Raw genomic sequence first — 24,306 nt, 5'->3', positions numbered from 1 at the left:
CCCCAAGCTCCCCCCCCCCGGATGCCCCCAACCCCCCATCTCCCCAGTGTCCCCAAGGCCACCACATCCCCCCAGTGCCCCCAGGCTCCCCCCCCGATGCCCCCAACCCCCCGTCCCCCCCAGTGCCCCAGAGGTCACCACATCCCCCAGTGCCCCCAACCTCCCCCCCCGATGCCCCCAACCCTCCATCCCCCCCAGTGTCCCCAAGGCCACCACGTCACCCCAGTGCCCCCAACCTCCCCCCCCCGGATGCCCCCCCGATATCCCCAACCCCCCCAACCCTCCATCCCCCCCAGTGCCCCCGAGGTCACCACATCCCCCCAGTGCCCCCAAGCTCCCCCCCCCCGGATGCCCCCAACCCCCCGTCCCCCCAGTGTCCCCAAGGCCACCACATCCCCCCAGTGCCCCCAACCTCCCCTCCCCAGTGCCCCCAACCTCCCCCCCCCGGATGCCCCCTTGATACCCCCAACCCCCCCAACCCCCCGTCCCCCCCAGTGTCCCCAAGGCCACCATGTCCCCCAGTGTCCCCAAGGCCACCACATCCCCCCAGTGCCCCCAGGCTCCCCCCTCCAGTGCCCCCAAGCTCCCCCCCCCCCCGATGCCCCCAACCCCGCATTGCCCCCAGTGTCCCCAAGGCCACCACGTCCCCCAGTGCCCCCAGGCTCCCCCCCCGATGCCCCCAACTGCCCGTCCCCCCCAGTGTCCCCAAGGCCACCACGTCCCCCAGTGCCCCCAGGCTCCCCCCCCGATGCCCCCAACTGCCCGTCCCCCCCAGTGTCCCCAAGGCCACCACATCCCCCCAGTGCCCCCAGGCTCCCCCCTCCAGTGCCCCCAGCCCCCCCAACCCCCCGTTCCCCCCAGTGTCCCCAAGGCCACCATGTCCCCCCAGTGCCCCCAACCTCCCCCCCCAGTGTCCCCAAGGCCACCACATCCCCCCAGTGCCCCCAAGGCCACCACATCCCCCCAGTGTCCCCAAGGCCACCACATCCCCCCAGTGCCCCCAAGGCCACCACATCCCCCCAGTGCCCCCAAGGCCACCACATCCCCCCAGTGTCCCCAAGGCCACCACATCCCCCCAGTGCCCCCAGGCTCCCCCCCCCGATGCCCCCAGCCCCCCAACCCCCCGTCCCCCCCAGTGTCCCCGAGGCCACCACATCCCCCCAGTGCCCCCAAGGCCACCACATCCCCCCAGTGCCCCCAGCTCCCCCCCCGATGCCCCCAACCCCCCCAACCCGCCGTCCCCCCCCCGCAGCGCATGGATTTGGACCGGCGACGCGAGGAGGCGCGGAACCCGAAGCGCAAACCGCGGCTGATGGAGGAGGACGAGCTGCCGTCGTGGATCATCAAGGACGACGCCGAGGTGGAGCGGCTCACCTGCGAGGAGGAGGAGGAGAAGATGTTCGGCCGCGGCTCCCGGCACCGCAAGGAGGTGGACTACAGCGACTCGCTCACCGAGAAGCAGTGGCTCAAGGTGCCGCAGGGCCTCCGTGTCCCCATTGCGCCCAGGGACACCACGTCCCCCATGGACACCACGTCCCCGGTGTCCCCAAGGCCTCCGTGTCCCCATTGCGCCCAGGGACACCACGTCCCCAGTGTCCCCAAGGGCTCCGTGTCCCCATTGCGCCCAGGGACACCACATCCCCCATGGACACCACGTCCCCAGTGTCCCCAAGGGCTCCGTGTCCCCATTGCGCCCAGGGACACCACGTCCCCAGTGTCCCCAAGGCCTCCGTGTCCCCATTGCGCCCAGGGACACCACGTCCCCCATGGACACCACGTCCCCAATGTCCCCAAGGGCTCCGTGTCCCCATTGCGCCCAGGGACACCACGTCCCCGGTGTCCCCAAGGCCTCCGTGTCCCCATTGCGCCCAGGGACACTTTGTGCCCCAAGGCCTCCGTGTCCCCATTGCGCCCAGGGACACCACGTCCCTGGTGTCCCCAAGGCCTCCGTGTCCCCATTGTGCCCTATGGACACCACGTTCCCGGTGTCCCCAAAGGCTCCGTGTCCCCATTGTGCCCAGGGACACCACGTCCCCAATGTCCCCAAGGCCTCCGTGTCCCCATTGCGCCCAGGGACACCACGTCCCCAATGTCCCCAAGGGCTCCGTGTCCCCATTGTGCCCAGGGACACCACGTCCCCCGTGTCCCCAAGGGCTCTGGGTCCTCATTGGCATCACGTCCCCAGTGTCCCCAAGGCCTCCGTGTCCCCATTGTGCCCCAAGGACACCACGTCCCCGGTGTCCCCAAGGCCTCCGTGTCCCCATTGTGCCCAGGGACACCACGTCCCCGGTGTCCCCAAGGGCTCCGTGTCCCCATTGCGCCCAGGGACACCACGTCCCCAGTGTCCCCAAGGCCTCCGTGTCCCCATTGCGCCCAGGGACACCACGTCCCCAGTGTCCCCAAGGGCTCCGTGTCCCCCGATGTCCCCCATGGACACTACGCCCCCAGTGTCCCCAAGGGCTCCGTGTCCCCATTGTGCCCAGGGACACCACGTCCCCAATGTCCCCAAGGCCTCCGTGTCCCCATTGTGCCCAGGGACACCTTGTGCCCCAAAGGCTCCGTGTCCCCCGATGTCCCCAAGGGCTCCGTGTCCCCATTGTGCCCAGGGACACCACGTCCCCCATGGACACCACGTCCCCGGTGTCCCCAAGGCCTCCGTGTCCCCCAGTGTCCCCAAGGGCTCCGTGTCCCCATTGCGCCCAGGGACACCACATCCCCCATGGACACCACGTCCCCGGTGTCCCCAAGGCCTCCGTGTCTCCATTGTGCCCAGGGACACCACGTCCCCGGTGTCCCCAAGGCCTCCGTGTCCCCATTGTGCCCAGGGACACTTTGTGCCCCAAGGCCTCCGTGTCCCCATTGCGCCCAGGGACACCACGTCCCTGGTGTCCCCAAGGGCTCCGTGTCCCCATTGTGCCCAGGGACACCTTGTGCCACATGGACACCACGTCCCCGGTGTCCCCAAGGGCTCCGTGTCCCCATTGTGCCCAGGGACACCTTGTGCCCCAAAGGCTCCGTGTCCCCCGATGTCCCCAAGGGCTCCGTGTCCCCATTGTGCCCAGGGACACCACGTCCCCAGTGTCCCCAAGGGCTCCGTGTCCCCATTGCGCCCAGGGACACCACGTCCCCCATGGACACCACGTCCCCAGTGTCCCCAAGGCCTCCGTGTCCCCATTGCGCCCAGGGACACCACGTCCCCAGTGTCCCCAAGGCCTCCGTGTCCCCATTGTGCCCAGGGACACCTTGTGCCCCAAGGCCTCCGTGTCCCCATTGTGCCCCAAGGACACCACGTCCCCGGTGTCCCCAAGGCCTCCGTGTCCCCCGATGTCCCCAAGGGCTCTGGGTCCTCATTGGCATCACGTCCCCAATGTCCCCAAGGGCTCCGTGTCCCCATTGTGCCCAGGGACACCACGTCCCCAGTGTCCCCAAGGGCTCCGTGTCCCCATTGTGCCCCAAGGACACCACGTCCCCAGTGTCCCCAAGGGCTCCTTGTCCCCAGATGTCCCCCAAGGACACCACGCCCCCAGTGTCCCCAAGGGCTCCGTGTCCCCAGATGTCCCCCAAGGACACCACGTCCCCAGTGTCCCCAAGGGCTCCGTGTCCCCATTGTGCCCCATGGACACCACGCCCCCAGTGTCCCCAAGGGCCCCCACCCCCAGCGCAGCCCCTCACTCACCCTCTCCCCCCGCCCCCCAGGCCATCGAGGAGGGCACCCTGGAGGAGATAGAGGAGGAGGTTCGCCAGAAGAAATCCTCCCGCAAACGGAAGCGCGACGCCGAGGGCCCCCCGGCCGCCCCCCCCGCCAGCACCCGCAGCCGTGAGAAGGACGAGGACAGCAAGAAGCAGAAGAAACGCGGGCGGCCCCCCGCCGAAAAGCTCTCCCCAAACCCCCCCAACCTCACCAAGAAGATGAAGAAGATCGTGGATGCCGTCATTAAGTACAAGGACAGGTAAGGGGCGGCCCGGAGAGGGGGGCGGGGGGGTTGGAGGAGATGGGGGGGGGGTGGGGTGGGTGGTGGGATGGGGGGTGGTGGGTGGGGGGGTTGGGGGGGTGGGGTGGGGTGGGATGGAGATGGGGGGGATGGGATGGGATGGGGTGGAGTGGAAATGGGATGGGGTGGGATGGGATGGGGAATGGGATGGGATGGGATGGGATGGGATGGGGAATGGGATGGGATGGGATGGGATGGGATGGGATGGGATGGGATGGGATGGGATGGGATGGGAGGGGTGGGATGGGATGGGGTGGGGTGGGGTGGGGTGGGGTGGGGTGGGATGGGATGGGGTGGGGTGGGGTGGGGTGGGGTGGGGTGGGATGGGATGGGGTGGGATGGAGTGGGGTGGGGTGGGGTGGGGTGGGATGGGATGGAATGGGATGTGATGGGGTGGGGATGGGATGGGGTGGGATGGGATGGGGTGGTGGGGGATGGTGGATGGGATGGGATGGGATGGGATGGGATGGGATGGGATGGGATGGGGATGGGATGGGATGGGATGGGATGGGATGGGATGGGATGGGATGGGATGGGATGGGATGGGATGGGATGGGATGGTGGGATGGATGGGATGGGATGGGATGGGGTGGGATGGGATGGGATGGGATGGGATGGGATGGGATGGGGATGGATGGGATGGGATGGGGTGGGATGTGATGGGGTGGAGATGGGATGGGATGGGGTTGAACAGCACAGCACAGCTCAGCTCGGTGCCGCTCTGCTGCCTGCCTGCGACGCGCCGCACCTTTGCCTTGCAGCAGCAGTGGACGGCAGCTGAGCGAGGTGTTCATCCAGCTGCCCTCCCGCAAGGAGCTGCCCGAGTACTACGAGCTCATCCGCAAACCCGTCGACTTCAAGAAGATTAAGGTAGGGCTTCCCAGCGCCTCTCCACGGCGCCTCGATCCGCTCCGCGGCCCTGCCAGGACCTGAGCTGAGCTGCCAGGACCTGAGCTGAGCTGCCAGGACCTGAGTTGAGCTGCCAGGACCTGAGTTGAGCCGCCAGGACCTGAGCTGAGCCGCCAGGACCTGAGCTGAGCTGCCAGGACCTGAGCTGAGCCGCCAGGACCTGAGCTGAGCCGCCAGGACCTGAGTTGAGCTGCCAGGACCTGAGTTGAGCTGCCAGGACCTGAGCTGAGCTGCCAGGACCTGAGCTGAGCTGCCAGGACCTGAGTTGAGCCGCCAGGACCTGAGCTGAGCCGCCAGGACCTGAGTTGAGCTGCCAGGACCTGAGCTGAGCTGCCAGGACCTGAGCTGAGCCGCCAGGACCTGAGCTGAGCTGCCAGGACCTGAGCTGAGCTGCCAGGACCTGAGTTGAGCTGCCAGGACCTGAGCTGAGCTGCCCGCCCTCCCCCATAGGAACGCATCCGCAACCACAAATACCGCAGCCTGAACGACCTGGAGAAGGACGTGATGCTGCTGTGCCAGAACGCACAGACCTTCAACCTGGAGGGGTCGCTGGTCAGCAGCACGGAATTGGGGAGGGGGGCGGGGGGGGGGGGGGCGGTTGTGGGGCTGGGGGGTGCAGGGATGAGGGGTTGTGGGGCTGGGGGCTGTGGGGGTGGGGTTGGGGGGGTTGGGGGTGCAGGGCTGGAGTTGTAGGGGTGAGGGGTTATAGGGCTGGGGGGTTGTGGAGGTGGGGATTATGGGGTGGGGGGTGCAGGGATGGAGGGTTGTGGGGCTGGGAGTTGTAAGGGATGGGGTTGTGGGCTGGGGGGTGTGGGGCTGGGGGTTATAGGGGTGGGGGTGTAGGGCTGGGGGTTATAGGGGTGGGGGGTTGTGGAGGTGGGGATTATAGGGGTGGGGGTGCAGGGATGGGGGTTGTGGGGCTGGGAGTTGTAAGGGATGGGGTTGTGGGGCTGGGGGGTGTGGGGCTGGGGGTTATAGGGGTGGGGTGTTGTGGAGGTGGGGATTATAGGGGTGGGGGGTGCAGGGATGGGGGGTTGTGGGGCTGGGAGTTGTAAGGGATGGGGTTGTGGGGCTGGGGGTGTAGGGCTGGGGGGTTATGGGGCTGGGAGTTGAAGGAGTGGGGGGTGTAGGGGCGAGGTTGTAGAGGGGGGGTTGTAAGGAATGGGGTCGTGGGGTTGTATGGCTGGGGGTTGTAGGGCTGGGGGGTCGTAGAGACGTGGGATCTCAGAGCTGTGGGGTAATGGAGCTGTGGGGTGGGATGAGGGGCCGTGGGGGGGTTCCGTGCCCCTCCTCACCCCGCTGCCGCCCCACAGATCTACGAGGACTCCATCGTGCTGCAGTCGGTGTTCACCAGCGTGCGGCAGAAGATCGAGAAGGAGGAGGAGAGCGAAGGGGAGGACAGCGAGGAGGAGGAGGAGGGAGAGGAGGAAGGCTCGGAGTCGGAGGGTGAGCAGCGAATGGGGGTGGGGGGGCTGGGGGGTGGCGAGGGGGGGGGCTGGGGGGGACTGCGGGGTGGGTGGGGGCAGAAGGTCAGTGAGGGGGGCTGGGGGGTCGTGGGGGTGGGGGCTGGGGGGGAGCCTGGGGAGGGGCTGTGGGGTGGGGGGGGCCGTGGGGCTGTGGTTGGAGGGGCTGGGGGGTGGTGGGAGAGGGGGTGTGGGGGGGGATGTGTGGGGTGGCTGGGGGGGGCTGTGGGGTTGTGGGGGCTGTGGGGGGAATGTGTGGGGTGGCTGGGGAGGGCTGTGGGGCTGTGGGGGGGATGTGTGGGGTGGTTGGGGGGGGGGCTGTGGGGTTGAGGGAGGGGGCTGTGGGGCTGTGGGGGGATGTGGGACCGTGGGGGGGGATGTATGGGGTGCCTGGGGGGGCTGTGGAGTTGTGGGGGGGATGTGTGGGGTGCCTGGGGGGGCTGTGGAGTTGTGGGGGGATGTGTGGGGGGGCTCTGAGGCCGTGGGGTGGGATGTGTGGGGTTGTAGGGGGGGCTGTGGGGCCGTGGGGGGGGATGTGTGAGGTGGCTGGGGGGGCTGTGGGGTTGTGGGGCAGTGGGGGGGATGTGTGGGGTGGCTGTGGGGGTTGTGGGGTTGTGGGGCTGTGGGGGGGATGTGTGGGGTGGCTGGGGGGCTGTGGGGCTGGGGGGTTGTAGGGGGGGGCTGTGGGGCTGTGGGGGGGATGTGTGGGGTGGCTGGGGGGGCTGTGGGGTTGTAGGGGGGGGCCGTGGGGGGATGTGTGGGGTGGCTGGGGGGGCTGTGGGGCTGTGGGGGGGATGTGTGGGGTGGCTGTGGGGTTGTAGGGGGGGGCTGTGGGGGGGATGTGTGGGGTGGCTGTGGGGGCTGTGGGGCTGTGGGGGGGATGTGTGGGGTGGCTGTGGGGCTGTGGGGTTGTAGGGGGGGGCTGTGGGGGGGATGTGTGGGGTGGCTGGGGGGGCTGTGGGGCTGTGGGGGGGATGTGTGGGGTGGCTGGGGGGGCTGTGGGGCTGGGGGGTTGTAGGGGGGGGCTGTGGGGCTGTGGGGGGGATGTGTGGGGTGGCTGGGGGGGCTGCGGGGCCCTAGGGGGGATGTGTGGGGTGGCTGGGGGGGCTGTGGGGTTGTAGGGGGGGGCTGTGGGGGGGATGTGTGGGGTGGCTGTGGGGGCTGTGGGGCTGTGGGGCTGTGGGGGGGGATGTGTGGGGTGGCTGGGGGGCTGCGGGGTTGTAGGGGAGGGCTGTGGGGTTGTGGAGGGGATGTGTGGGGTGGCTGGGGGGGGCTGTGGGGCCCTAGGGGGGATGTGTGGGGTGGCTGTGGGGTTGTGGGGTTGTAGGGGAGGGCTGTGGGGTTGTGGAGGGGATGTGTGGGGTGGCTGGGGGGGCTGTGGGGTTGTAGGGGGGGGCTGGTGGGGGGATGTGTGGGGTGGCTGGGGGGGCTGTGGGGCTGTGGGGGGGATGTGTGGGGTGGCTGGGGGGTTGTAGGGGGGGGCTGTGGGGGGGATGTGTGGGGTGGCTGTGGGGCTGTGGGGTTGTAGGGGGGGCTGTGGGGGGGATGTGTGGGGTGGCTGTGGGGGCTGTGGGGTTGTAGGGGGGGGCTGTGGGGGGGATGTGTGGGGTGGCTGGGGGGGCTGTGGGGCTGGGGGGTTGTAGGGGGGGGCTGTGGGGCTGTGGGGGGGATGTGTGGGGTGGCTGGGGGGGCTGTGGGGCTGTGGGGGGGATGTGTGGGGTGGCTGGGGGGCTGTGGGGCTGTGGGGGGGGGCTGTGGGGCTGCGGGGGGGATGTGTGGGGTGGCTGTGGGGGCTGTGGGGTTGTACGGGGGAACTGTGGGGCTGCGGGGCCGGGGGGGGGGATGTGTGGGGTGGCTGTGGGGCGGCCCCACAAGCGGCAGCGCTGCCCCCAGCTCGCTCGGTGAAGGTGAAGATCAAACTGGGCCGCAAGGAGAAGGCGCAGGAGCGGCTGAAGGGCCGGCGCCGCGCCAGCCGGGGCTCCAGGGCCAAACCCGTGGTGAGCGACGACGACAGCGACGAGGAGCAGGAGGAGGTGACGCCGCCCCCCTTTGTGCCCCACGCTCCTTCCTCTCAGCCCCCCGGCTCCTCCTCCTGCCCCCGAAGCCCCGTTTCCTTCCGGCTCCCGGTTCCCCTCCTTCCTCCTCCTGCCCCCAAACCCTTTTCCTCCCCTCCTTCCTGCTCCTAAAATCCCTTCCTTCCCTCCTCCCCAACCCTTTTCCTCTTCCTGCTGCCCCCAGACCCTTTTTCTCCTGCCCCCCACCCTCCTCCTTCCCCCAAAGCCCGTTTCCCTCCCGCTCCTCGACCCGTTCCTTCCTCCTCCTCCCTCCCAAAGTTCCCCTTTCTGCCCCCCCGCCCCATTTCTTCCTCCTTCCTGCTCCTAAAATCCCTCCTCCCACCCCCAAACCCTTTCCCTCTTCGCTCTCCCCCACAAACTCCTTCCTTCCGGCCCCGAACCCCATTTCCTCCTTCTCACCCCAAACCCTTTTCCTTCTCACCCCAAACCCTTTTCCTTTTTCCTTTTCCCCCTCTTTTTCCCCCAAACCCCTTCCCTCTCCCTTCCCCCCCCCGCCCCTTTTCCCCCACACTCCCCATCCCATCCCATCCCATCCCATCCCATCCCATCCCATCCCATCCCATCCCATCCCATCCCAATCTCAACCCCCAGCCCCTCACTCTCTACCCCCACAGGACCCCTCCGCCACTCCTCAGTCCCGGTTCCGACCCCAATATCCCATTCCGGACCCCCATTCCGGACCCCAATTCCGGTGCCCCCCTTCCTCTCCCTGACGCCCCTCCTGTTCCCGCAGGAGCGCTCCGGCAGCGGCACGGAGGAGGACTGACGGAGCCGCGGCCGCTGGGGGGCGCTGTGGGCGCTGCGGGGCGGCGGGGGGCGGCGGTGGCGGCACTTCCGGTGCTCTCTGTGTGCCGCGCTGCGCCCGCGGCGGTCGATGTCACTGGATCTGATCGGTAATAAATTAATGAGCGGTAATGAGCGCCGTGTGAGCTGCGGCACCGCGCCGGGGGGCGGGGGAGGGCGGTCATTAACGGGGCGCTGGCTTAATGAGTGGCGATTAATTGAGCAGAGACTCCCCGAAGGGTCATTAATTGAGCAAAGACTCAACGAGTAGCAATTAATTGAGCAGAGACTCAGCAAGAGCTCATTAATTGGGCAGAGACACAACGAGTGGCGATTAATTGAGCAGACTTAATGAAAGGTCATTAACTGGGCAGAGACTCAACAAGTGATTAATGAAACGGACTCAACAAGCGGCAATTAATTAAGCGGAGATCCAACACAAGGTGATTAATTGGGAAGAGACTCAACGAGTGGCAATTAATTGGGCAGAGACTCAGCGAGGGGTCATTAATTGCGCAGAGGCTCAAAGAAGGGTCATTAATTGAGCGGAGACTCAAGAGGAGGTGATTAATTGAACAAACGCTCGATTCAATGAGTGGCAATTAACAGAGCAGCGACTCAATGAGTGGCAATTAACAGAGCAACGACTCAGTGAGCGGTGATTAACGGAGCAGCGATTAATGAGCAGCACTTCGTTCATTCATTCATTCATTCATTCGGCGGCGCCTTCCGCCGAGGGGGGCGGGGCCAGGGGCGGGGCCAGAAGAGTGGGCGGGTCTCGAGCTAAACGGGGCGGTGATTGGCCAGGTCTGTGGGCGGGACCACAAATGGAGCAGAAGGCGTGGCCTGAGCAAGGTGGGGGCGGGGGCAGAGCGGGGGCGGGGCCAGGACTGAGGGGCGTGGCCCGAGCTGAACACGGGGCGCTATTGGGTGGAGTGGAGGCGTGGCCTGAGTTGGGAGGCGCGGTCTGAACAGAGCCGAGGGCGGCATTGGACAGGCGCTGTGGGAGTGGCCCGGTGTAGCTCCGCCCCCTCCGTCCATGTGCTCTGGCCCCGCCCCTCGCGTGATGCGGGGCGCTTTTGAAAATCACCCGATGGGAAACCACTCCCCGCGCTGCGCCGTGCCCCGCTCCGTGTCCGGCTCCGTATCGCGCTCCGTATCGCCGTGCCGGCTCCGTATCGCGCTCCGTATCGCCGTGCCGGCTCCATATCCCGCTCCATACCGCCGTGTCCGGCGATATATCGCGCTCCGGACCATGGCAGCGTGGGCGCTGCTGCTCGGGACTCTGCTGAGCGCTGCCACAGGTAGGGGGTGGTCCGGGGGGGGTCGTGGGGCAGTGCCGTGGGGCCGCGCCGTGAGGTTCTGGGGGGTCCCGTGGGCGTCCCCGTGGTGCTGAGTCGGGACTCAGGGCGTCCTGCGTGGGACTGAGGGCTCGGGGTGCCCCGAGAGGCTGAGGGGGACCCTTGGGGGGTCCCGCGGGGGTCCTGTCGGTGACCCTGCGGGGCTGAGGGGGGCTCTGGAGGCTCTGAGGGGTCCCCAGAGGTCCTGGCGAGGTCCGTGGGGGTCTGGGGCGGGGGCTGAGGGGGTCCTCTGAGGGTCCCGCGGGGGCTGAAGGGCTCGGGGGGCTGCGGGGGGTCCCGGCTCCGCGGGCGCGGCGCGGAAGGGAAGGGGCGGTGGGCGGGGATAAGGCGGCGCGACCCCGCCCCTCCCCTCGACCTCCGCCAATCGTCTTCTTCGCTCCGCCCCTCCCGGGCGTTGGCCCCGCTTTTTATTGGCCGAGAGCCCAAACTGGCCACCGGGCCCGCAGCCAATGGGGGCGCGGCGGGGGCGTGGCCTCGGGTGGGGTTTGGAAGGGCCGTGACCCACAGCGCCCCCCACCTTCCCCCCTCCAATGGCCGCGCCCTGCGGGGTCACCGCCACAACGGGGCGGCCCCGGGGGGCTGGGGGGATCCGGGGGGTCCCTGTGGGTCTATGGGAGGTCTGTGGGCCTGGGGAGGCTCTGGGGGGTCCTGTGGGTCCGAGGGAGCTCTGGGTGTCTGTGGGGATCTGGAAGAGTTTGGGGGCTCCCCATGGGTCTGGGGGTCCCCATGGGTCCAGGGGGCCCTGTGGGTCCGGGGGTCTGGGGGACCAGGGGGGGCTCTGAGGGTTCCTGAGGGTCCGGGGGGGGCTTTGTGGGGGCTCTGTGGGTCTGGGGGTCCCTATGTGTCCATGGGGGTCTCTGTGGGTCTGGGGAGTCCCTGTGTGTCCATGAGGGTCTCTATGGGTCTGGGGGGGTCTCTGTGGGCCCATGGGGGTCTCTGTGGGTCTGGGGGGTCCCTATGTGTCCATGGGGGTCTCTGTGGGTCTGGGGAGTCCCTGTGTGTCCATGAGGGTCTCTATGGGTCTGGGGGGGTCTCTGTGGGCCCATGGGGGTCTCTGTGGGTCTGGGGGGGTCCCTATGTGTCCATGGGGGTCTCTGTGGGTCTGGGGGGTCCCTATATGTCCATGGGGGTCTCTGTGGGTCTGGGGGGTCCCTATGTGTCCATGGGGGTCTCTGTGGGTCTGGGGGGTCCCTATGAGTCCATGGGGGTCCCTATGGGTCTGGGGGGGTCCCTATGTGTCCATAGGGGTCTCTGTGGGTCTGGGGGGTCTCTATGTGTCCATGAAGGTCCCTATGTGTCCATGGGGGTCCCTATGTGTCCATGGGGGTCTCTATGGGTCTGGGGGGGTCTCTGTGGGCCCATGGGGGTTTCTGTGGGTCTGGGGGGTCCCTATGTGTCCATGGGGGTCTCTATGGGTCTGGGGGGTCCCTATGTGTCCATGAAGGTCTCTGTGGGTCTGGGGGGTCCCTATGTGTCCATGGGGGTCTCTGTGGGTCTGGGGGGGTCTCTATGGGTCTGGGGGGGTCTCTATGTCTGGGGGGGTCTCTATGTGTCCATGGGGGTCTCTGTGGGTCTGGGGGGGTCTCTATGTGTCCATGGGGGTCTCTATGGGTCTGGGGGGGTCTCTATGTGTCCATGGGGGTCTCTATGGGTCTGGGGGGTCCCTATGTGTCCATGGGGGTCTCTATGGGTCTGGGGGGTCCCTATGTGTCCATGGGGGTCTCTATGGGTCTGGGGGGGTCCCTATGTGTCCATGGGGGTCTCTATGGGTCTGGGGGGTCCCTATGTGTCCATGGGGGTCTCTGTGGGTCTGGGGGTCCCTATGTGTCCATGGGGGTCTCTGTGGGTCTGGGGGGTCTCTATGTGTCCATGGGGGTCTCTATGTGTCCATGGGGGGTCTCTGTGGGCCCATGGGGGTTTCTGTGGGTCTGGGGGGTCTCTATGTGTCCATGAGGGTCTCTATGGGTCTGGGAGGTCTCTGTGGGTCCATGGGGGTCTCTATGGGTCTGGGGGGTCCCTATGTGTCCATGGGGGTCTCTATGGGTCTGGGGGGGTCTCTGTGGGCCCATGGGGGTTTCTGTGGGTCTGGGGGGTCCCTATGTGTCCATGGGGGTCTCTATGGGTCTGGGGGGTCCCTATGTGTCCATGAAGGTCTCTGTGGGTCTGGGGGGTCCCTATGTGTCCATGGGGGTCTCTGTGGGGCGCGGCGCGGCGCTCTGACCCCCATTTCCCCCCAGTTTGGGGCTGTGACTCAGAGCAGTTCCGCTGCGCTGATGGCGGCTGCATCTCCGCCACCTGGGTCTGCGATGGCGGCGCCGAGTGCCGGGACGGCAGCGACGAGGAGCCCGAAATGTGCCGTGAGTCACACGTGGTCACGCGTGGCGTCACGCGTGGTGTGTGTATGAGACATGTGCCGTCATACGTGTGTCATACGTCGTGTGTGTGAGATGTGTGCCGTCATACGTGTGTCATACGTGGTGTGTGTGTGACGTGTGCCGTCATATGTGTGTCATACGTGGTGTGTGTGTGACGTTGTCGTCATACGTGTGTCATATGTGGTGTGTGTGTGACGTGTGCCGTCATATGTGTGTCATACGTGGTGTGTGTGAGATGTGTGCCGTCATACGTGTGTCATACGTGGTGTGTGTGTGACGTTGTCATCATACGTGTGTCATACGTGGTGTGTGTGGGACGTGTGCCATCATACGTGTGTCATACGTGGTGTGTGTGTGACGTTGTCGTCATACGTGTGTGACACGTCATGTGTGTGTCATCCGCGGTGTGTGCGTGGTGTGTCATCATACGTGTCATATGTGTCATCATATGTGGTGTGTGTGACAGGCGTCACACGTGTGTTGTGTGTAAAATGTGGTGTGTGCGATGTGTTGTCGTGTGTGTCATACATGGTGTGTGTGACACGTGTCATACGCATGTCGTACGTGTCGTCATGTGTGGTGTGAGTGCCGTGTGTTGTCACATGTGTGTCATACATGGTGTATGTGTGGCACATATGTCACGCATCTCCACATGTCCCCACGTGTGTTGTATGTCATACATGTCCCCACATGTGCTGTATGTGTGTCAAATGTGTCCCCTCACATATCCTCACCCATGTTCTGTGCCATACATGTCCGCCCACATGCTGTGTGCCACACGTGTTCTTTCTCCCTCACACGCGTGTTGTCTCTCACATGCGTGTTGTCCCTCACACACGCGTGTTGTCTCCCTCACACGCGTGTTGTCTCCCTCACACGCGTGTTGTCTCCCTCACACGCGCGTTCTCCCTCACACACACATGTTGTCCCTCACACACGCACGTATTGTCCCTCACACGCACGCATGTTCTCCCTCACACACACACGCGTTGTCCCTCACACACACACGCGTTGTCCCTCACACACACACGCGTTGTCCCTCACACACACGCGTGTTCTCCCTCACACACGCGCGTTCTCCCTCACACACGCGTTCTCCCTCACACGCGTGTTGTCCCTCACACACGCGTGTTGTCCCTCACACACGCGTGTTGTCCCTCACACACGCGTGTTGTCCCTCACACACGCGTGTTCTCCCTCACACACGCGTTCTCCCTCACACGCGTGTTCTCCCTCACACACGCGCGTTCTCCCTCACACACGTGTTCTCCCTCACACGCGTGTTGTCCCTCACACACACGCGTTGTCCCTCACACACGCGTGTTCTCCCTCACACACCCGCGCGTTGCCCCTCACACACGCGTGTTGCCCCTCACACCTGCGCGTTGTCCCTCACACACGCGTGTTCTCCCTCACACACGCGTGTTGCCCCTCACACACCCGCGCGTTGTCCCTCACACGCGTGTTCCCCGCAGGCTCGGTGCCGTGCCCCGCTCAGCTCTATGACTGCGGTGACTCCGTGGGCCGCGAGCGCTGCGTGCCGCTCAGCTGGCGCTGCGATGGGCAGCAGGACTGCAGGGATGGGGGGGATGAGAGGGGCTGCGGTGAGTGGGGGGGTGGGGGGGTGGGGGGTGTGGGTGCACGGTGGGGGGCTATGGGGCTCTATGGGGCGCTATGGGGTGGTATGAGGTGCTATGGGGGGCTATAGGGCCACTATGGGGCGCTAGGGGTTGCTATAGGGGCACTATGGGGTGCAATAGGGGCGGTATGGGGTGCTATGGGTTGCTATAGGGGCGGTATGGGGTGCAATAGGGGCGGTATGGGGTGCTATGGGTTGCTATAGGGGCGGTATGGGGTGCAATAGGGACGGTATGGGGTGCTATGGGTTGCTATAGGGGCGGTATGGGGTGCAATAGGGGCGGTATGGGGTGCTATGGGGCGCTATAGGGGCACTATGGGGGCACTATGGGAGATGTGGGGTGCTATGGGGTGACTATGCGGTGCTTAAGATCACTATGGGGCAGTATGGGGTGCTATAGGGTCCCTATGGGGGCTATGGGGTGCTATAGGGTCCCTATGGGTGCACTATGGGGTGCTATAGGGTCCCTATGGGGTCCCTATGCGGTGCTTAAGATCACTATGGGGCAGTATGGGGTGCTATAGGGTCCCTATGGGTGCACTATGGGGTGCTATAGGGTCCCTATGGGGCTGTATGGGGTGCTATAGGATCCCTATGGGTGCACTATGGGGTGCTATAGGGTCCCTATGGGGTCCCTATGGGGTGCTATAGGGTCCCTATGGGGCTGTATGGGGTGCCTTAGGGTCCCTACGGGTTGCTATAGGGTCCCTATGGGGTCCCTATGGGGTGCTATAGGGTCCCTATGGGGTCCCCATGGGGTGCTATAGGGTCCCTATGGGGCTGTATAGGGTGCTATAGGGTCCCTATGGGTGCAGTATGGGGTGCTATAGGGTCCCTATGGGGTCCCTATGGGGTGCTATAGGGTCCCTATGGGGCTGTATGGTGTGCTATAGCGTCCCTATGGGGTGCTATAGGGTCCCTATGGGTGCACTATGGGGTGCTATAGGGTCCCTATGGGGCTGTATGGGGTGCTATAGGATCCCTATGGGTGCACTATGGGGTGCTATAGGGTCCCTATGGGGTCCCTATGGGGTGCTATAGGGTCCCTATGGGGCTGTATGGGGTGCCTTAGGGTCCCCATGGGGTGCTATAGGGTCCCTATGGGGTCCCCATGGGGTGCTATAGGGTCCCTATGGGGCTGTATAGGGTGCTATAGGGTCCCTATGGGTGCACTATGGGGTGCTATAGGGTCCCTATGGGGCTGTATGGGGTGCTTTAGGGTCCCTACGGGTTGCTATAGGGTCCCTATGGGGTCCCTATGGGGTGCTATAGGGTCCCTATGGGGTGCTATAGGGCGCTGTGGGGGCACTACGGGACAGTGGTGACCCCGCTGTTGCCGCCATTGCCCCTCATTGCCCCCCCCCCCCCCCCATTTTTAGAGCCCCCCCCCTGCAGTTCGGACCAGCAGCGCTGCCCGGACTCGTCGTGCATCTCCCGAGCGTTTCTCTGCGACGGGGATCGCGATTGTCCCGACGGGGCGGACGAACGGAACTGCCCCTCCCCCCCCCCGTGCCCGCCGGGTTCGTTTCGTTGCTCCGACGGCGCGTGCGTGGATCCCGCATGGCTTTGCGACGGTGATCGCGATTGTCCCGACGGGGCGGACGAACGGGAACCGACGTGTCCCGAAGCGACGGCGGCCCCAAAGCGGCGCTGCCCCCCCTTGAGCGTCCCGTGCCGGAGCGGCGGCTGCGTCCCCAGGGGGTGGCGGTGCGACGGGAGCCCCGACTGCGGGGACGGGTCCGATGAGGATGGATGTGGTGGGTTGGGGGGGGCGGGGGGGGGGGGGGGGGGGGGGAGATGGGGGGGGGGCGGGGGTTCGGGGGCTGATGGCGGGGGGACATGGGGGGGTGGGGGGGTAATGGGGGGGGCATGGGGGGGAGGGGGAGTTTTTCCCCTCAGATGACCGATATCACAGACCCCCCCCATACCACAGACCCCCCCCAGCCCCCCCATATCACAGACCCCCCCCAGACCCCCCCATATCACAGACACCCCCCCCATATCACAGACCCCCTGCAGACCCCCCCATATCATAGACCCCCCCCAGCCCCCCCCATATCACAGACCCCCTGCAGACCCCCCCCATATCACAGACCCCCTGCAGACCCCCCCATATCACAGACCCCCCCCAGCCCCCCATATCATAGACCCCCTGCAGACCCCCCCCATATCACAGACCCCCCCCAGCCCCCCCATATCACAGACCCCCCCAGACCCCCCGTATCACAGACCCCCCCCATATCACAGACCCCCCCTGTATCACAGACCCCCCTGCGGACCCCCCCCCATATCACAGACCCCCCCCATATCACAGACCCCCCCCATATCACAGACCCCCCCCCTGTATCACAGACCCCCTGCAGAACCCCCCGTATCACAGACCCCCCCCATATTACAGACCCCCCCCATATCACAGACCCCCCCTGTATCACAGACCCCCTGCAGAACCCCCCATATCACAGACCCCCCCCATATCACAGACCCCCCCCATATCACAGACCCCCCCTCTGTATCACAGACCCCCTGCAGACCCCCCCCCGTATCACAGACCCCCCCCCCGACCCCCCACATCACTGACCCCTTTCCCCCCCCAGACCCCCCCCCGTGCCACCCCGAGGAGTTCCGCTGTGCCGATGGCGGTCGCTGTTTGTGGGGCGGCCGGCGCTGCGACGGCCACAGGGACTGCGGTGACGGCTCTGATGAGGACGGCTGCGACAATGGTGGGGCGGGGGGGCTGCTATCGCGATAGGGGGGGATGCTGTCGTGATGGGGAGACTACTATTGTGATAGAGGGGAATACTGTCGAGATGGGGAGCTGCTGTCACGATGGGGGGGATACTGTTGTGATGGGGGAGCAGCTATCGCGATGGGGGGGCTGCTGTCATGATAGAAAAGCTGCTGTCATGATAGAAAAGCTACTGTCATGATAGATGGGCTTCTGTTGTGATAGAGAAGCTGATGCTGCAGTAGAGGGGCTACTGTTGCAATGGGGGGTTACCATTGTGATAGGGGGGCTGCTGTCGTGATAAAAGGAGCTAGTGCTGCGATAGAGATGACTACTGTCACGATATAGGGGGCTACCGTTGCAATGCAGGGGGCTGTGGGGCCGCGCTGACCCCGTACGGCCGTGCGTCCCTCTTGGGGCTGTGTGTCCCTATCGGGTGTCGCCGTCCCTGTCGGGTGTCGCCGACCCCATGCGGCCGTGGTTCCCCCAGCCACTTCCTGTTTGGGTCCCGACGTCTTTCGCTGCCGTTCCGGTGAGTGCGTCCCCAGCCAGCGCCTCTGCGACGGCCAGCGCCACTGCCAGGATTGGTCCGATGAGCCGCTGCGGCTGTGCGGTACGGGGCGGCGGGGGGGGCGCGGGGGGGGGCATCGGGGGGCTACGGAAATGGAGGGGGGACTGAGCCATGGGGGGGCACAGAGGTGGCAGGGCCACTGAGTCATAGATGGGGGGCACCAATGCGGGGGGGCACGGAGCCATGGGGGGGGGCACCGGGATGGGGTGGGGGACCAACGGGGGGGCACTGGGATGGGGGGGCACAGAGCCATGGGGGGGGCACCGGGATGGAGGGGGGGGGACCAACGGGGGGGCACTGGGATGGGGGGGCACAGAGCCATGGGGGGGGGGCACCGGGATGGGGGGGGCACTGAGGAGCCATGGGGGGGGGCAGCGAACAAGGGGGGGGGGCACCGAGAAGGGGGGTGGCGCAGAGCCACGAGTGGGGGCACCGAGCCATGGGGGGGGGCACAGAGATGGGAGGGGGGCACAGAGATGGGGGGGGGGGGCACAGAGCTCGGGGGGCGGGCACCGAGATGGGGGGGGCACTGAGGAGCCATGGGGGGGGGCAGCGGAATGGGGGGGGGGGCACCGAGAAGGGGGGTGGCGCAGAGCCATGGGGGGGGGGCACTGAGCCATGGGGGGGGGCACACAGAGATGGGGGGGGGGGCACAGAGATGGGGGGGGGCACAGAGCTCGGGGGGCGGGCACCGAGATGGGGGGGGCACTGGAGAGCCATGGGGGGGGGCAGCGAAATGGGGGGGGGGGCACCGAGAAGGGGGGTGGCGCAGAGCCATGGGTGGGGGCACCAGCGGGGGGGGGCACTGAGCCATGGGGGGGGGCACAGAGATGGGAGGGGGGGCACAGAGATGGGGGGGGGGCACAAGGCTCGGGGGGGGGGCACCGAGATGGGGGGGGCACTGCGAAGCCATGGGGGGGGCAGCGAAATGGGGGGGGGCACCGAGAAGGGGGGTGGCGCAGAGCCATGGGGGGGGGCACTGAGCCATGGGGGGGGGCACACAGAGATGGGGGGGGGGCACAGAGATGGGGGGGGGCACAGAGCTCGGGGGGCGGGCACCGAGATGGGGGGGGCACTGAGGAGCCATGGGGGGGGGGCAGCGAAATGGGGGGGGGGGCACCGAGAAGGGGGGTGGCGCAGAGCCATGGGTGGGGGCACCAGCGGGGGGGGCACTGAGCCATGGGGGGGGGCACAGAGATGGGACCCACTGGGACCCGTAGCGAAGTTTCTCATTATGGGATGTCCCACCACGGGGTGCTCCTCCGCTGTGGGCTGTTATGGGATGTCGTTATTATGGGGCGTCTCCCTATTACGGGCTGTTCTATTATGGGATGGCTCTGTTACGGGCTGTTCTATTATGGGATGTCCCCCCCCCCCTCCCCGTCCCCCCCCCCAGGTGTCAATGAATGCACCGAGGGCAGCGCCGGCTGCTCCCACAGCTGCCAGGATCTCCCCATTGGCTTCCGCTGCCTCTGCCCCGATGGCTTCCGCCTGGGCGCCGATGGGAAGAGCTGCGAAGGTACCCCCCCCCTCCCCAGGACCCCCGTGGGACCCCCCCCCCCCCCCACCTCCCCGTTCGGGACCCCCCCCCCCGACCGCCCTGCTGTCCCCTCAGACATCGATGAATGCGCGGAGGCGGAGCGGTGCGCGCAGCGCTGCCTCAACCTGCAGGGGGCGTTCAAGTGCGCGTGCGCAGAGGGATACGCGGCCGAACCCGACGGGCGCTCCTGCAGGGCGTTGGGTGAGACCCCCCCCCCAACGACCCCTCCCCAGGACCCCCCACCAACGATGACGCCCCCACCAAGGACCCCCTCCCCAAGGAACCCACTCAAGGACCCTCCCGAGAACCCCCCCAAAACGACCCCTCAACGACCCCCCCAAAGACCACCCCAACAACCCTCCCAAGGACCCCCCCCCCCGAAACCCCCCTGACGACCCCCTCCAACGACCCCCCCCCCCCAGGATCCCCCCTGAGAACCCCCCCCCAAAGGATCCTTCAGTAACCCTCCCCCAGTGACCTCCCCCCAACGACCCCCCCCAGACCTCATCCCCCATATCTGACCCCATCCCCATCCCTGACCCCCTACCCCCACCCTATTCCCATTTCTGACCTCATATCTGACCCCATCCCTGCCCCACACTGCCACCCCATGCCCGCACCCCATCCCCATTTCTAACCCCACATCCCCACCCCACACTCCATCCCCATATCTGACCCCATCCCTGCCCCATTTCTGACCCCATCCCCGCCCCATACCCCCACCCCATCCCTATTTCTGACCCCATCCCTATTTCTGACCCCATTTCTGACCCCATCCCCGCCCCATACCCCCACCCCATCCCTATTTCTGACCCCATCCCCATTTCTGACCCCATTTCTGACCCCATTCCCCCCCCCCTTCACCCCCATCCCGTTGCAGCCCCCGGCGCAGCGCTGCTCCTGTGGTCCCGCCGCACCCTGCGCCGCATTGCTGGCAGCTCCGTGGCCTCAATGGGTTCAAAAGACTCAATGGGTTCCACGGACTCAATGGGCTCAAAGGGCTCAATGAGTTCAGTGGGCTCAATGGGCTCAAACAACTCAATGGATTCAATGGACTCAATGGGCTCAAAGGGCTCAATGAGTTCAGTGGGCTCAATGGACTCAAGGGGCTCAATGGACTCAATGGGCTCAAGAGGCTCAATGGGCTCAAAGGGCTCAATGGACTCAATGGACTCAATGGGCTCAAACAACTCAATGGGCTCAAGAGGCTCAATGGGCTCAAGGGACTCAATGGACTCAATGGACTCAATGGGCTCAAAGGGCTCAATGGACTCAATGGACTCAATGGACTCAATGGGCTCAATGGGCTCAAAGGGCTCCAACAACTCAATGGGCTCAATGGACTCAAGGGGCTCAATGGACTCAAAGGGCTCAATGGGCTCAAAGGGCTCAATGGACTCAATGGACTCAATGGGCTCAATGGGCTCAATGGGCTCAAGAGGCTCAATGGGCTCAAAGGGCTCAATGGACTCAATGGGCTCAAGGGACTCAATGGACTCAATGGGCTCAATGGGCTCAATGGGCTCAATGGACTCAATGGACTCAATGGGCTCAAACAACTCAATGGGCTCAAGAGGCTCAATGGACTCAAAGGGCTCAATGGGCTCAAAGGGCTCAATGGACTCAATGGGCTCAATGGGCTCAAAGGGCTCAATGGGCTCAATGGACTCAATGGACTCAATGGGCTCAATGGGCTCAATGGACTCAAAGGGCTCAATGAACTCAATGGGCTCAAAGGGCTCCCTGGGCTCCCTGGGGCCTCGCAGCACAGAGTGGCTGCGGGGGGATTTTCCTCACGGCGCCGTGGCAGACGTGGACGTGGCTGCAGGGATCCTTTATTGGGCCGACCCAACCCAGCGCCGCCTCTTCCGGTGGGAGCCCCAAACAATCCCCCCAAAAAAACCCCCAAACCCCACAGAAAACCCCCAAACCCCACAGAAAACCCCCAAATCCCACAAAAGACCCAACAGCCTCCCAAAAACCCTAAACCCCACAAACAGCCCCCCCCCCAAAAAGAACCAAAACCACCCTAAAAAAACTCCCAACCTCCCCAAGAAAACCAACAGCCCCCCAAAACCCCCGAAGCCCCCAAAAAACCCCAATCCCCCCCCCAAAAAAACCCCAGCCCCACAAAAAACCCCAACCCCCCCAAAAAAAACCCGAAACCCACAAAAAACCCCAGTCCCCCAAAAATCCCCAAACCCCCCGAAAAACCTCAACCCCCCCCAAAAAACCCAGCCCCCCTCATAAACCCAAAAGCCCAACCCCCCTCCCTCAAAGACCCCCCAAAACCCCACCTCCCCCCCACAAAAAAAAACAGAAAACACCCCCAATATCCCTTAGAAAACACTGAAACCCCCCCAGTCCCCCCCCAAACCCCAATCTGGAGCAGAAAGGCCCCAAATCCCCCCCCCCCCCAAACCCAATGCAGGGCAAAAAGACCCCAAATGCCCCCCAAATCCCCCCCACCCCAATGTGGGGCAGAAAACCCCCCAACCCCCCCCCCCCAACTCCCTCCCAAACCCCAACCTGGAGCAAAAAGACCCCCAGTACCCCCCCAAATCCCCCCCCAACCCCAATGTGGGGCCCCCCCTCAAATCCCCCCCTAAATCCTCCCCCCCCCCCCCTCACTGACCCTTTTCTCTCCCCCCCCAGGGCTCCGCTGTCCCCCCCCGGCGCTCCCCCCACCCCCCTGCAGCCCCTCGGGGGGGTCCCGACGGCGCTGGCCTTGGATTGGGTGCATCACATTCTGTACTGGGGGGACTCGGCCGGGGGGGCCCTGCGGGCGCTGCCTGTGGGGGGGGCTGGGGGGCTCTGAGTGCCACCATATGGCAGAGGAACGGCAGCCAGCCCAGAGGAATCGCCTTGGATCCCATGTTGGGGTACGGGGGGGTTGGGGGGTCTGAGGGGATATTGGGGGGGTATGGGGGGGTATGGGGCGGGGTGGGGGGGGATATGGGGGGGGTGTGGGGTGGGGAGAGAGGAGGGGATATGGGGGGAGGGGATATGGGGTGGGATGGGGTGGGGGTGGGGTATTGTGTAGGGGATGTGGGGTGGGGGAAATGGGGACATGGGGGGAAATGTGTGGGAGGGGGATGGGGGGGATGTGGGGGGTGGGCGGTGGGGGGATGTGGGGTGGGGAGTGAGGAGGGGATGTGGGGGGGATGTGGGGATGTGAGGTGAGGAAATATGGGATGGGGGCTATGGGGTGGGGGATGTGGGGTGGGGGGATGGGAGGGGTGGGGAAATGGGGCAGGGGGACTTGGTGCGGCGGTGTTGTGTGGTTGTTGTGTTGTTGTGTCGTGTTGTTGTGTGGTTGTGTTGTGTTGTTGTGTCATTGTGTGGTTGTGTTGTGTTGTGTTGTTGTGTGGTTGTGTTGTGTTGTGTCGTTGTGTGGTTGTGTTGTGTTGTTGTGTCGTTGTGTGGTTGTGTCATTGTGTGGTTGTGTTGTGTCGTGTGGTTGTGTTGTGTTGTTGTGTCATTGTGTGGTTGTGTTGTGTTGTGTCGTGTGGTTGTGTTGTGTTGTGTCGTTGTGTGGTTGCGTTGTGTTGTTATGTCGTGTGGTTGTGTTGTGTTGTTGTGTGGTTGCGTTGTGTTGTTGTGTCGTTGTGTGGTTGTGTTGTGTTGTTGTGTCGTTGTGTGGTTGTGTTGTGTTGTGTTGTTGTGTCACTGTGTGGTTGTGTTGTGTTGTTGTGTCATTGTATGGTTGCGTTGTGTTGTGTCGTTGTGTGGTTGCGTTGTGTTGTTATGTCGTGTGGTTGTGTTGTGTTGTTGTGTGGTTGTGTTGTGTTGTGTTGTGTCGTTGTGTGGTTGTGTTGTGTCGTTGTGTGGTTGTGTTGTGTTGTTGTGTCGTTGTGTGGTTGTGTCATTGCTGCCCCCCCCCCAGGCTGCTGTTCTGGTCCGACTGCGGTTCTGTTCCGCTGCTGGGCCGCGTTGGGCTGAACGGCGCCGAGCCCAAAGTGCTGCTGGAGCGCGGGCTGGGCTGCCCCTGCGGCATCGCACTGGGTGCGGCCAGACCCCGACTCCCCCCCGACCCCCCCCCGACCCCTCTGACCCCTCCCTGTCCCCCCAGACCCCCCTGACCCCGTTCCTGTCCCCCCATAACCCCCCCAACCCCTCCCTATCACCGCTCGCCCCCCTGACCCCTCCCCGACCCCTCCTTGACCCCCTGACCCTTCCTGCCCCCCCCATGACCCCCCCATCATCCCCCACGACCCCTCCCTGTCGCCCTTCACCCCCTGTCCCTTCCCTGACCCCCCCATGACCCCCCGTCACCCCTCCCTGTCACTCTTGCCCCCCCCATCCCCTCCCTGACCCCTCTGACCCCTTCCCGTCTCCCTCAACCCCCACCAACCTCTCCTGTCCCCGTTCCTGTCCCCTCCCTGACCCCCCCAAATCCCACAAGCCCTCCCTGTCACCCCTGACCCCTCCCTGACCCCCCCGTGACCCCTTCCTGTCACCTTTCATCCCTCCTGCCCCCTCCTTGACCTCCCCCCCCCCCCCCCGTTCCCTCCCCACCCCTCCCACACCCTGCTGACCCCCCCGACCTTTCCCAGACCCCCCCACGTCCCCATTCCTGTCCCCATTCATGTCCCCATTCATGTCCCCATTCACGTTCCCACGTCCCCATTCACGTTCCCACGTCCCCATTCACGTCCCCACGTCCCCATTCATGTCCCCATTCCTGTCCCCATTCATGTCCCCATTCACGTCCCCACGTCCCCATTCATGTCCCCATTCCTGTCCCCATTCATGTCCCCATTCACGTTCCCACGTCCCCATTCACGTCCCCATTCCTGTCCCCATTCATGAGCTCCCACCCCCATTCATGACCCCATTCATCTCCCCACTGATGCTCCTCCATCCCATTCAC

General features: G+C 65.3%; 2 protein-coding genes across 8 annotated transcripts in view; both read left to right on the top strand.

Moving 5' to 3' along the window:
• Positions 1 to 9,354, top strand: part of SMARCA4 (SWI/SNF related BAF chromatin remodeling complex subunit ATPase 4) — a 55,115-nt gene extending 45,761 nt beyond the window's left edge. For 4 of the 7 annotated variants that reach the window (XM_085215379.1, XM_085215374.1, XM_085215377.1 and 1 more), the window contains 7 exons: positions 1,253 to 1,471; positions 3,697 to 3,950; positions 4,754 to 4,862; positions 5,352 to 5,453; positions 6,215 to 6,347; positions 8,258 to 8,397; positions 9,173 to 9,354. In XM_085215379.1, coding sequence (XP_085071505.1) covers positions 1,253 to 1,471; positions 3,697 to 3,950; positions 4,754 to 4,862; positions 5,352 to 5,453; positions 6,215 to 6,347; positions 8,258 to 8,397; positions 9,173 to 9,205 — 990 coding nt within the window. In that variant the 3' untranslated portion in view covers positions 9,206 to 9,354. The remainder of the gene's footprint in view (positions 1 to 1,252; positions 1,472 to 3,696; positions 3,951 to 4,753; positions 4,863 to 5,351; positions 5,454 to 6,214; positions 6,348 to 8,257; positions 8,398 to 9,172) is intronic. The other 3 variants (XM_085215380.1, XM_085215375.1, XM_085215378.1) reach the window with 1 other exon arrangement.
• Positions 9,355 to 10,271: 917 nt separating this feature from the next.
• On the top strand, positions 10,272 to 23,515 carry LOC146541903 (uncharacterized). The gene is given in 13 exon segments (XM_085215381.1): positions 10,272 to 10,526; positions 12,821 to 12,940; positions 14,434 to 14,562; positions 15,977 to 16,354; positions 17,192 to 17,317; positions 17,813 to 17,935; positions 19,290 to 19,412; positions 19,509 to 19,634; positions 20,314 to 20,460; positions 20,596 to 21,304; positions 22,089 to 22,243; positions 22,246 to 22,315; positions 23,320 to 23,515. Coding segments are annotated over 13 exon segments (2,640 nt in total). The 5' UTR covers positions 10,272 to 10,288.
• Positions 23,516 to 24,306: the final 791 nt, after the last annotated feature.

The sequence above is a fragment of the Meleagris gallopavo genome, unplaced genomic scaffold, assembly GCF_905368555.1.
Source record: "Meleagris gallopavo unplaced genomic scaffold, MGAL_WU_HG_1.1 scaffold_23, whole genome shotgun sequence".
NCBI classification, from domain to species: Eukaryota; Metazoa; Chordata; class Aves; order Galliformes; family Phasianidae; genus Meleagris; species Meleagris gallopavo.
This window is presented reverse-complemented; position numbering and strand designations above follow the sequence as displayed.